The sequence below is a fragment of the Ipomoea triloba genome, chromosome 10, assembly GCF_003576645.1.
Source record: "Ipomoea triloba cultivar NCNSP0323 chromosome 10, ASM357664v1".
In the NCBI taxonomy this organism is placed as follows: domain Eukaryota; kingdom Viridiplantae; phylum Streptophyta; class Magnoliopsida; order Solanales; family Convolvulaceae; genus Ipomoea; species Ipomoea triloba.
Genome location: NC_044925.1, coordinates 5,496,185 through 5,510,637, shown reverse-complemented (window position 1 = coordinate 5,510,637; position 14,453 = coordinate 5,496,185). Strand labels below are relative to the sequence as shown.

The window sequence follows — 14,453 nt, the reverse complement described above, 5'->3', positions numbered from 1 at the left end:
TGGATATTCCCAAACACGTAAGTATTCTAGAGAGAGAATGGGAAAAAAGTCTCATTTTCAAGCATTTAACGTGGTATTTATAGGAGACTGAATGGGACACATACCAGGAGGCCGACATGCACGCGACGTGTCCTTCATGCACTCCTCGGTCTCGAATGCTAAGGAAAAGCGTCCACGTGTAGCGAAATATCTTATTGGCCAATGAATACTAGGCTCAGTTTAAGAGTTATTGCCAATGTTTATCTTTAAGGGCTTAACGCGCTGGCTTGGGGCCCAACCGAGCATTTAGGTCGGGACCGAGCACAAAAGAGTAAGAGCAGAAGCTCATTAAGCTAATAAGGGGCCTAATCTTTAGGTTGGGTTAGTTCAATACTCTCCTAAGGTCGGATCAAGTAGGGAAAAAATCCTCACTATGCATGGAGCCAGATCCGATCAGGTTCTCAGTATGTATGGGTCGATAGCCAGGGGTATATTTCCTATTAAATAGCCCCCTAGTCCGTGTCCCAAGATAAGGTAACGATTTGAGAGACTTAGACTATAGAGTGGTCAGCATGACTCTTCTTCCACTATGACGCTGGCTAGTTGCGCAGTCTACATACAACTCCCACCACTCGGCATCTTCCAACTCATTTTCCTGACTTTCTTTTTCCCTTTGAACCGAGCACTCAACAATGAAGTTTGTCAAGGCTTGGGCTTTAATAAAAAGTCTAGCCTGATATTGTATCCCATACTAAGTTAACTCCATGGTCCACTTGACCAGTCGCCCTGATGATGTGGGACTTCTCAAGATACTAGCAAGCGACAAGTCGGTCAACATCTTGACTAAATGGACCTGGAAGTAGGGGATTAGCTTCCAAATAGTTATCACCAGCACATACACCACTTTTTCAAGGGGTGAATAATAATGGATTTAGGCGCATTTCAATGTCTAACCAACATAATAGACTGGGTGTTGGGTCTTGTTTTCCTCCCTAAAAAATACAAATCTGACTACTTTTTCGGAAGCAACCAGGTAAAGGAAGATGTCATCTACCTCTTGGGCTTAGATAACAAGGATGACGAAAGGAGGTACTTTTTCAAGGCTTCAAACGATGTTTGGCACTCAGTCGTCTATTGAAACCCTTCTCGCTTTTTCATTGCCTCAAAGAAATGTAACGCAGGATCTGCGAATTTAGAGAGGAATTGATTGATGGTTTCCAATCGGCTAGTCAGACGTTGCAAATCTTTGATTGTCCTAGGCGGTTGCATTTCCAAGATGGCCCTTACTTTTTAGGGTTTGGCTCAAATCCCCGCGCTAGTCACCATGTACCCCAGGAACTTCCCTCCCTTAATAGCAAAAACACACTTTTTGGGCTTAAGGCGCATGTTGTATTTCTCCATTATTTGGAAACAATCGGCTATGTCCTTTGCGTGGTTAACTTCCTCCTTGTTCTTAACCAACATGTCATCAACGTAGGCAACCATGGACTTTTCAAACAGACTATGGAAGAATCTGGGCACCATACGTGTGTAAGTAGCCCCATAATTCTTCGGCCTGAAATTCTTGGACCTTGACAAGAGTTGGAGTGGGCGCTTGGCGAGCAGCCCGATTGCCAAGCTTGTCAAATGCCGAACGAAAAGGTACCCGACGAGCAGTTTGGTCACCAAGCTTGTCAAAATCTGTACGAGCAAGTGCCCAGGCCCTAGCCGCAAATGAATGGAAAGTCTTGGACCTCGACAAGAGCAGGAGTGGGCTTCTGAGTTAGCCACCTGCTAAGTGGGACAAGCTCTCCTTGTGTGCACTACTTCTTCAGCAATCTATGGCAGAGGAGGCAGCTGCTGGCCAGCGAAGGCAGCCTGCTCCTCTCTCTCCTTCTCATGTATATCCAATATGCGCGTAATCACCTCAGCCATGGTCAGTGCCAATTACTTGGTAGGTGGCAATAGAACGCCGTCTCTTGGGGCATTATTAGGCACCTAGTACCCGTTGGCCAATTGGGTGGAATGACAACGTTAATCAACAGAGCGCTCTCATTAGTTCGGTCGGCTAAGCCGCTCACGTAGGTCACGACTAGTGCTACCTCGGTTATCGTGGCTATGAGCATCAAAAGTGGTGCAGTTATTCCTTCAGGTGCAAACCATGGTGTCAGACGAATGAATTGCTTTTGAGAACAAGATTTTCCGTCACGTCACACAGACGACGCCAATATTAGTTTTACGACTACGAGGTTAGCTAGTGGGTAGGCCAACACTATCGTAAACAACACAGGAAAAACATGAGAATAATCTTATTGCCAGCAAAGAGAAATCGAACCCCTTACAATGTGCCTCGAGGGTATTTATACATAGGTGGTTAGCCAAAAAAAAAAAAAAAAAACAAAAATGTTTACAAATTTAATTAGGCAACTTAGTAAACGAGCTGACTACCACTTTTGCCTAATTGACCTGGTACACCGATTTGGTAATCTCAGCATAGATGGGCGGTGTGGATGGGGTGGAAGAGAACCGGGCAGTACCTCATACTATGCCTTCCACTATGGAAGTGGGAATCCTCCTTCTCCAGGGGGGTCACAATGGTGAAAGATCCGGAAAAGGATTCCTCTATGAACGGGCTGAGAGATCCGGCATAACCACTCACGAAAGCTTCTTTAATTATCTTTGCATACTTGCGCCAGTTGTTCTTTAATAATCCTTAATAGTAGATCCAATTCCGGCATCATGTAGAACTAAGATCCCAAGTACTAATCAATGAAGCCCCGAAAACAAACCTCTTTTCATTTGCACGTTTATTTTTTTGCCCCCATTTTAAATATTTTGAGTACTATTGACTCTATTAAAATGTAATATATGTTCTATACTTTTTCTATCTATTATAACCCAAGAGAGTCAATATCCCACAACCGAAGTTCGATCCTATGACCTTCCCTAAAAAATAGTTGCAAATGTGTCATCTAAGCACAATGTGCTTGGTCTATTTTGAATATATGTAATTTTTTAGTTGAATAAATTAAAAACTTTTGCATTATTTTACCAAGGGTGGCCCCGTAGCAAATTTTGAATAAAGTGCAGTGTCAGTGAATGCAAACTCACGGTCAACCGGATCGCTCATCATTTTTTGTATTTAAGTTCTGAGATAATAATCATTTTTTAAAAAAAAGTTCTGAGATAATAATATTAATTTTAAACCAATAATTCAATTATTCAATTAATAAATACAGTACTACCACGGACTTGTGCTAACTTTCAAAACCTAACCTGATGAATTAAAATAATAATAAGAAGAGACGAATAATTCATTACCTTAAAGTCCTCATTACATGTCTTTGTCCTTTTTTATATTTAAATTTTGTATTTATATTTCCACACAACATCGATGATGACTAATCGGGAACTTTAAATCAATTATTTTTAAATAATTTATTCAACCAATATTGTTATGTTGCGTTAACGTGAAGTATAAATCATTTTGAATACTTAAATGCCAATAGTATTGTTCTTTTTTTTTTTTTTTTGTATAAAAAGAAATAATATACCCAAGGCCTCTCGGAGTCTTTTTAGTATGATTTACATATCAAGTATAGTTTGCAAGCTTCTTTCAAAAAAAAGTATAGTTTGCAAGCTATTACACAAAAATACTCCGTAATATTTATCCTTCTCAAATATTGACTATTAATTTACTGATCACCCAAAAAATAAAATATACTCTTTGTATATTACTTTTTTTTTATGTCCTACTCTTTTTGTCGCATTTTATATATCTTATACATTATTTATTATTCTAAAAAAATTTATAAAATAAAAATCTCTAATTTTCAATTACCCTAATAACTTATATAAACCATTGGTCTAAGTAGATTTAACAATTAAAAATAAAGGGAAAATGAAAAAATGATGGGGTCATTTTCATAAATATTAAACATTTTAAAAGTTCTGTAATATTTATGAAAATAATTCCACTCTTTTTTTTAATTGATTTCCTATCCATTGGACTTCGGAGATCGATTATTTGGATTTGTCCACAATTCTTACCTAGGGAGTGGTTCTCATAAGAACCGCATTATAAGCCACACATGAGAATACAAGAATTAATCTAAGCCTTATAAGCGTGTATGGAAAGTCTATCTACATATGAAAAATCTAAGATTCCTCCTTCCATTTATTATGCTTGTATTGGACAATTTTTATATTAATCGATATTATAAATATAAAAAAATAAATAATATATATATATATATATATATATATATATATATATATATATATATATATATATAAAGGATTTTTTCCTCTGCACTTGTTTCAAGGGTTGACTTTGATTTTTTAGTATGGTGTGTGCACTTTGGTATGCTTTGGACAAATGCACACTATTATCCGTGTGTGCACTTGCGTTGTGCACATATTAGTTGTTTGCCGTCATGTGCACTCATGTGACTCTTTGTTGCATTCTACATGGGGTGATGTGCATTTATTCATAAATTTTATCATCTTTTAAACATATGCTTCGTTGTTTTTCAGTTGTTTCATTTTTATGCATTTGTGTGTTGCGTAGACACAGTCACTTCGAAAATGCTCAATGTATTGAAATATGTTAATACAATGCTATTTGTCCATTTTCTCACAATGGGTCTTAAATGCACACAACAGTACAAAGAAGTGCACACTATTTAGAATGCCTATATAAAATCAACACCATGCTCCAAATGATCAAAATGTTGTCAAATAAAAAGCTTGATAGATTCGTCACAAGTTGGTGACCAATATTTCGTTTCACTGGGCGAAAAATGCATAACACACCCATCAATGGCACCTGATTGAGCTCCATGCGCTGAAAAAAAAAAACAAACAATGACAAAATACAAATACGAAACATTACAAACTCTACAGAAGAGTTCCCAAATATCATCGTCGCTCTACAATGCACACAATGTACCAAACAAATGCACACACCATATATAAGAAACACAAACCATTGGCATCAAGGTTGAAAATTCAGAAAAAACTCGAGCAACCTAGGTTAGAAATTCAACAAACACATATGGATGAAATGCACACTCTGACATCCACATATGCACACACTACAACAATATAGTGCACACAACGGCCTAAACGACACCTACCCACACACCTACACACTACAACTATAATCCACACAAAGAAAAAAAAAAAAAAAAAAAAAAAAAAAAACCCCACAAACAAGCCCCCTGGCCTCTCCCTACTGCACAACTAGAAACACATAACCCAGACAACCAGAATGGAAATAGCGCAAATAGGGATGAATCTAGAAAATCATCTGAGTGGGGGCGAAGTTTAAATGACGTTAGAAATGTCAATGACAAAATATCTAACAGTCATAATAAAGTTAAAATACAAAATACATTATAAATTACAATAGAATTTTTTTGATAATTACATGATAGTTATGGTTGGAGCAAAAAAATATACTTGAATTGGGTGAAAATGTAAAAAATATTTATGACAAAATATAAAACATAATCAATTAGATAAAATAATTTGAATAACACTATATTCATAAATACTTTTTAATTTTAATTTCTTTTAGTTAGATCAACTTTAAGTTTTTCTAAATTAATTCGAATATAATGAAGTACTCCCTCTGTCCCATTTTATTTGTCCTACTTACTATTCATTGGTCAAATCAACTCTTTTTTCTTTGTTTATTTTCTTTAGTATTTTTTACTCATTTTTAAATTTGATTTTTTTTTTTGTGTTTAATAGTACTTTTAGTGTAGTTTCTAAATATATAAATTTTATATACTAAGACTAAACTTAATATTATGAAAATTTGAATTAAAAATAACTTCATTCAAGCCTCGTTAACCGAACCAGACACATAAAATGGGGCGGAGGGAGTATAACATAAACTTGTATACTACATTAATTAAATGATTCATAAAAAGTAGACTAAAAGAGCATTTAATTTGTTAATTAAATGATTCATAAAAAATAGAGTAAAAAAATATTTAATTTATCTTGTGAAGGAATGAAAGAGATAAAATAAGTGTTCTTAATGAGATTTGAACTTATAACATAGGCTTTTTAACATTAAGTTTGGAGTTCAACATAAATATAGGTTTTATATAAACTTTAATGCTATATATGTATATACATATACATGCATATATATATATATATATATATATATATATATATATATATATATATATATATATATATATAAAGGGGTGAGGTGGGGTGGGGGAGGGGGCAACTGCCCCCATAGTGGCTCCGGAGCACAAAAACACTTATTTGCACATAATTTCATTACCTTCAGATCCATTAATTAATTATATTCACTACATTATTCATTGTCTTCTTTTTACACTATTTTGTAATTAAATATTCCATATCAATGTTATAATACAAAATAATGTTATATATTTATTTACCAAGTATTCTATTAACTACTTAGGCATGACTTGTTGACTAAGAAGACATTCAAATAACCCAATAAATTGAAGCGAGAAACTACCCGTAATATTTTTTAAACTACGTCACAGTTGTTCACTTTAAAGATATATTGTATTTCTTTATTAATATGATTTAAAATGTATAAATTTTNATATTTATTTACCAAGTATTCTATTAACTACTTAGGCATGACTTGTTGACTAAGAAGACATTCAAATAACCCAATAAATTGAAGCGAGAAACTACCCGTAATATTTTTTAAACTACGTCACAGTTGTTCACTTTAAAGATATATTGTATTTCTTTATTAATATGATTTAAAATGTATAAATTTTTATTACCAAAAGTAGTATTTATTTATACTATCATTTTTAGACTAAGTATTTTGACTATCATATCGTTTTTACAAAATTGCAAGCATTTATTTTACTGACGATTATAATCAATCTCTCATATATTATCTTGCATTCATATGCTTTGAATTACTGATTTAAATAAACAAATTCAACATTTAATTACATATGCATGAGCATCTCCTATATAATATTGTATTGATATACTTTGAAGTACTTATTTAAAAATAAATATTAGGCATTATCTTATTCTCGCAACGCGCGTGAAAAGACGTGAAAAGATCGACTAGTAATGTGTAACATATCAATCTAGGACCAAAAATATAACTAACACATTAAAAATGTGTTCCAACCGATCGACAGTGCGAAGTGTAGCAATATGATTGCTACAACTGCATTCATTATTTCATTGCTAATAATTGCCGACTAAAAAAGTAGAAAACTTAAAAAGTCCAATTCAGTAATCCATTACACGTCGCAACAGTATTGGTAGAGGAACCATAGGTTATCTTATCACTACGCACACAGTTTTATATATTTATTTATACAAAAGTTATATCAAATTCAATTCATGTTTCTTATCCCATGATTGAATTAATTAAATATATATATGTTATAACACGGCACCGGCCACTTGATTAATAATATATTAATATTATAAGTAAGAGTCGATTTTAGTACTATTGTTTTTTGAAAAAAAATTGTATTAATCCATCTTGTTTTAAAATTTGTAGAAATACCTTTATGATGGATATGTATGAAGATTTAATATAAAATTTTCTACTTTTTAGAGTATTAGTAAATATACATGTATATTGTTTAATTTAGGTTAAACCCCACGCTTTGTCTTTTGATTATTTTTTATGTTTAAATGTGGTCCTTTAATTATATGGTGAATACATTTGATCCCTTAATCATCTTATCAAATGTAGATGTGATTCTTCAACTTATGAAGAAAGGAATCTCCGTGCCAACTTTAAGTTGGGATGTTTTAGTAATTATGTATAATACTTTTTTGAGTAAATACTTTTTTGTCCACATGTTCAATCTCTACCAATTTTTATCTAATGACTATTGTTTTAATGGAATTGAGTCAAGTTAATTTTCTTTAATTGAGTCAAGTTAATTTTCTTTAATTCCTGGCTACCAAATGGCCAAGAAAGCTTAGGATATTCTAGAAGTGACTCATGAAGGAACATATGATATTAAATCTTCAAATTGCAACCAATACTATCTAGGTTCGAGAAACTCAAAATGAATGAAAATGAGAAGATCTTTGATTTCAATGCTCACACGAAGGGACTAGCAAATGAGGTAGCTAGTTTGGGAGAACCATTTAGTGATGAAGAAAGACTTGTAAGGAAGGCCTTAAGATCGCTTCCCCAAAGATTTCAAATGGATATCAAAGTGATAAGACAATCCCACAAGATTGATGAGCTCCAACTTACAAGTTAATTGGAAACATGTTGACATGTGAAATAGAAATGGAAAAGGAAGAGAAACCTAAGAAGAAAACCAAAGACATTGCTTTTGATACTGTGCAGTCCAACTAGATCACCACGATCTGGATGATGTAAATGAAGATGAGGATATGACAATGATAAGCAAACAAGTTTTTACAAAATACCGAGAAAAATGTCAATCTAAAGTATTAATGAACAAGAACTCAAGTGGAAATTCCTCTCAAAAGCAAAAAGGTGTAAGCTTGCAACCAAAACTCATTTCTTATGTTCAATCATAAAGGAAAGCAATGTAGGGTGTGCGGTGGATATAGTCATATCAAAGTAGATTGTGGAAACTTTTTTTTTTTTAAAGAAGATTGTGGAAACTTTAAAACAAAAATAACTGAATAAGAAGTTTCTTACGGTCACCTAAAGTGATGATGAAGGAGAAGAGGAATTAAAAACTAAGATAGCTAGCAATTACATAGCTTTTACAAGTCAAATCCATGTTGTAGAAAGAAATGATGAAGATCACGAGCTTAAAAGACTATGATATGTTATTATGTAAACGGACACAACTCGTGGAAGCGAATCAAAATCTCATATTGGACTTTAAGTTTTTGGAAGAAGCAAATCAAGACCTAGAGAATTGGAACAAAGAAATTAAGGAAAATTTGAACGTGTAAAGAGTAGGAAAGATGATTACAAGTTGAGTTAGATCAATTGAGAAATAAGTAAGGAAGCTCAACCCAAGAATTGATAATATGGAACAAATCCTCACTATGGGAAGACTGTTAGGAGCATGAGTATCTTGTATAAGAGGAACATGAGACTTAGTAGAACAAGGAAACACTTAATCACAATCTTTACACGTGTGAAACACACTATCCTAAAATTTTTTGATTTTCCTTACTAAGCAACAGTGGTGGTGGTCAAATTAGAACTTTTGAGATATAAGAACAAACTTCTCAAGTTGCTTTTTCTGAAAAATTTACGATGGCAGTAACTTGAGATTTTAGACAGTAGAAATTCTATCGTAAACTTTGTAGTAGCTTAGTCAAGAACCGTAAATCGTGTGTCCTAGCAACAAATGGAAATTCTATTATCTATCCATCCTTAAACATACACTCCTTTGTCTTCTTAAAATCTAGAGTAAAGATGAGGTTACATGAAGTTTTGTAACTTCCATAATCATTATTCACATAATGATAACAATAATTTAAATTATTCACAGATTAAATATTTGTATAACCGATTGGTTGCAGTACCAAACGACAAACAAATACCCAGAGTATTCTAGGGTTATCGATCCACAGGGGATGGGGTGCTAAACACTAACTCGAATTGGTTCTTGTGAAGCTAGTTCAATCGTAACGAGGTTAAAGCAACAAAACTAAATAACCATAAACTAAATGCAACAAATGAATAGAGATATAGAAGATGCAACAAAGGTAAAGGATATGAACCGGTCTAATGTCTATCTTGAGCCAAACTAAAGTAGAAAAGTAATTTTATTCCTTGTGAATGGAGGAATTGCCCTAAAGTACCCGGTGCCACTCCCGTGATCTACCTGAGCATACTAACCCGCAAGTTCTCTACTCTCATAGATTACAAGCAAAGATAGTCCATAAAGAACCTAAGCAATCACACTCAAGTTAATCCTACAAGTTGTGAGAGATTACTCTAAGACAATCTAAAGATTAATCCCTAAATTCTTACCCGCTATCACAGTGTAAAAACCTAAGGTTAGCCAAGAAGTTCCCTACAATTTCTACAAACTCCCGTAATGCAAAAATCTATAGGTGTGTGGCAAGAGTGTTCTAGTTATGCCCAATTTCCATCGAAACACAACATAACAAATACGCATGTCATTTAGGCCTTTAATCACACACATCAACAATCTATCTTGCACACAATAACATTTAGAAGCTAAACTAATCATTCATAATATATTGAAGAGCAAACATCAAAATAAACATAAACATAATCCATGATCCAAAAATAACTATTATGTAGCCTTTGGTAAAATGGGTAATAGAGTGAAAAAATAATAAATAAATAATGTAATAAATGAAGGCAATAAAACTGATAAAATTAACCAATGTAAAAAGGGTACTTCGATCTATGGATCCCCTAAGATATCATTGATCATACATAAACATGCTAATAGCAATTGTTTATACCTAAGACTGCGAGACCTCCTAATTTATGTTAATATCTTTCTCAAGAGTATTAACAACTAATCCTAAGTTAATTAACCAAAATCTCTTCCAAATCAAAATCTTCCTAAGGATTGCATTAATGATTTAATTATGAGTTCTACTGAACGATTTGACTCGAACACAGAGGATAATTGATCTCATCCTATCTCTATAGGGTTGCATTCCACTCATTCCAATTGTATGGGATCTACATGACATAAGGATATCTAAATATCAAATATCATGCATCAATCAAAAATCTAATAAGCTGACCTATGGATCCATTATGAGTGCCAGTAGTTGGGCCCATAATAAGATCCAAGTTCAATCAGCTTAGACAATTCTTTATTGAACATGTGTAAATAGAAGTCCAAGCCCAAATGAAGACCAAGAACTTAAAGATTATTATTATTATTTTTTGAAAACCAAACGTAAAAACTTCATTAAAACAAATGTCAATACACTGAGGTAAAGATGAAAACCAACTAGAATGATCAGGTTTAGAACGAGCTGCCCTAGCAAGAGTATGAATGTATGATTATTTTAATTGTACTTGTGTTGATTTTGGATAATTATTTTCTTAGGAAGGAATGGATCTTCAATTATGTTTCCTAAACTAATTACCTTTCTTGCTTTCCAAATTATTTAGAAGTAGATTAGAAAATTATGTATCTTGCCCCTTAAGCAAGTGTGTATGGCTGAACCCTAACCCTATTCCTATAAGTAGGGTTTGGTCATCCCATTTATTCTTTAGTCTTGATTTAATAAATATCCAACAAAGATCCACTAATGAAAAAACACGCTTATGATTTGTAGAGACTAGTCATTTATCACATGGACACTAGTCCAAATTACAGTCCACATTTGTTCAACAAGTATCCCAAGGATAAACTCCATGATCAAGGTTAAAGATTATGTTAAAAGAAATAGATAAAAATTTGTCATAGGTTCTAGACTCCTAGGCACATAAGATGAAACTATAAACCAGCATACCACCGCACTCAAAACAAACGAGTCTTTCAGAACACTCACCCTCTTATATATATAATAAGTTAAATAGCGACACATATACATGCAAATTTGTGTAAGGAAAATGGATCTCGTGAGTTATGTTGCACAACTCTCTCTCTCACAGTTGGAGTGTCTAACACATGGTAATTTGTTAGAGGGTATTCACGTCATATGACTAATAACACTATGTGTTTACACAACTTCCAAACGGAAGAAAGCAACTATGTTACATTTGGAGATTGGAATAAATGTTAGATTGCTAGGAAAGGTCAACTTGCATTTTATGGACTACTTAGCTGGGATGGTGTGCTCTTAGTCAAGGATTTTCAAGAAAATCTAATTAGTGTAAGTCAATTTTGTGGTCAAGGTCTACAACTCTTAAGATCAGCTAGTCTTGGAAGGCACCAAACCTCTAACAATTGTTATAAGCTGACCACATCTATTGTGTGTAGCATCTCCACCATATTTGATTTTGAATTCTAGCACTAGAAACTAGGACACATAAATCTACAAGACATTAAGAAGCTTATCATAGTGGGAGCAGTTTGTGCCATTCCAGGATTTAAGCAAACTCACAAACATCATCGAAGAATGTAATATATCACTACAATATAACCGTTACAGTTGTCACACATTGACTTGGTGAGACTTACTCGAACATAAAGTAGTGAAATTGTAGTTACCTCTCTTGTTCAATTTTTCTACAATTTTATACAATCAAAATGTTGCAAAAATGGTGCGCAATGTGAAAAGTAAATAAAAATTAGCATATTAATTAATTTATATCACTCTTCATATATTTTGGATCATTTCAAGAGAAGCACTAATCATATCGGAACTAACATTTTCATTCACATTTAACACAACATTTATTGGCATCAAATAATTAAGCCGTAATCATGCATACACATTCACTGCTCTTAATCCCAAATCCAGAAAGGAATGAAACTGCTGAAAACTAAAACACATCAGCATGCAGCGTAACTTTATAGCTTAGCATATAATCAAGCTAAGAGATTATATTTGAAATATAAGATGAGCCTTTAGTTGCGAAAGACGGAGAAAACCCTCTGTATATCACTGAGAAAATGCTTAGACTTTGGTGTAGTAGGCGGCGGAGATGGCGGCGAGGTGGAGTAAGACGGCGGCAGTGGCGGCGATGCGCTTTTGGGCGAGAGGGAACCGCTGGAGCCACCGGACGACGGGGTGTCCCTCTCCTCCTCACTAATGGTGTCCAACATTTTCGATGTGCGGTGCCTCATCACCGTCACCACCTGCGGCGGCGCCACCTCCATAATAAACCTCGCCATGCGTGCATTCGCGGCCATGTCTCGTTAACTTCTTAACCTTTTTGTTTTGAAATGATGAGGAATGTAATGACCAAGTGTTGTGGACGTGTGTGCATGTTGATGGTGGAGTGAAGATGGAGATATGGGGAGGGATTTATAGGGGTGGGATTGTGAAGATATATATTAGGATACAACGCTTACCAGTACATTAAAAGTTAGAGCTCAAAATAAGAATATAAGTTTATTTCTTTATACGGTCATCATATTTTTTTAAAGATTGACCAGGTGCTGGACTTGACTCTTCACCGACCTTTGTCCAACAATCCTCCTAGCTTTCAATTGCTGGACCTGTCTTTTCACTGGCCTCCACCCAATAATTTTCCCTCCCATCACCTACGAGCTCTAATATCAGTGGTTAAGACTAAACCACTTATCATTAGGTCAAAATTATAGGTCACAGCGAAGATATAAGTTTATTTCTTTATACCGTCATCATATTTTCTAGAGATTGGTCAGGTGCTAGGCTTGCCTCTTCACCGGTCTTCGCCCAACAATCATCCTAGCCTCCAATTGCTGAACTTGTCCTTTCACCGGCCTCTACCCAATAATTTTCTCTCCCATCACCTACAGGCTCTAATATCACTGGTTAAGATCAAACCACTTATCACTAGGAAAAAAATTATAACTTACAAGGTAAGTGTAATTTTATTTCTTTCTATATATTACCGTCACATTTTAAAAATATCAAAGTTCGGTGACTTTTGATCAATAATCTCGTAATCATCAATTATTGAACTTGGTTCTTCATCGACCTCCACCCAACAATATACTTATCAAATTGAGTGGTTAAATCAAGGTTTGGATATTAGTGCCGCCTCTTACTTTAGGGTATTAATTGCATGGATAGATGAAAGAGTACGTGTGGATCAATGAATGGATGGAAAACACAATCTCAAAGAAAGACGGTTTTATTTTGTTGGGATCGAAAGATTCCGACGTTGTAGCTTTGGTCGTTCACCTGATGAACAGCCAGATGTCCGTTTGAGTTGCATTGCTTGTGCCTTAGGGGAGATTTTTTCATAGTTTAATTCAAGCTTACAAGTGTATGGCTCATATGGTTTGTACATCATATCAAGAATAATAAATGGACCTTTGGTATATATTCATTTCTTTTGCCGGTGTTGTCTTGTGGCTATGGTTCACACGAGCTAGATTCACATTTTTCACCAATAGTAGACCATATATAGGCTATGTTTGATAACATAGTTAACTTATCAGTTAATTTTAAAATTTTTAATTATTATTAACTGTTTGCTTTAATTGATTAAACAACTAATATAAATGTTTGATTAATTAGCTTTTTGTATCAACTTATTGATCCAAAATGTTAAAATTCAAAAAAATTGCTCAAAACAACTTTTTTAATTAACTTTTTGAGAAAATCATTTTGTATGTAATCAGCTATCAATTAATAATTAATTTACCAAACATCTCTCAACAATTAACTAATGCTATCAACTAGTCGAATTCACTAACTCAATCAGCTAACAGCTATGATAGGGCTAAAATCCGGTCTCCGTATCCCGATCTCTCTCTCTGAAAAAGGACTCAGCCAGGCCCTTAGATTCTATTCCCGGTCTGACGAGCCTTGTACAATACACTCCGGGTCGCCGCGGCAACCCGGGCGGGATTCGAAGTGGGGGTCTCATATCCACCTATCATAAGCGCATTGGACCGATAGCGTGACCG

At 34.3% G+C, this 14,453-nt stretch overlaps 1 protein-coding gene across 1 annotated transcript; it reads right to left on the bottom strand.

The window, feature by feature from the left end:
- Positions 1–12,248: 12,248 nt before the first annotated feature.
- On the bottom strand, positions 12,249–12,824 carry LOC116031578. Its single transcript, XM_031273817.1, has one exon. The coding sequence runs from the start codon at positions 12,741–12,743 to the stop codon at positions 12,459–12,461; it is 285 nt and encodes a 94-aa protein (XP_031129677.1). The 5' UTR covers positions 12,744–12,824; the 3' UTR covers positions 12,249–12,458.
- Between the last annotated feature and the right edge of the window lie 1,629 nt (positions 12,825–14,453).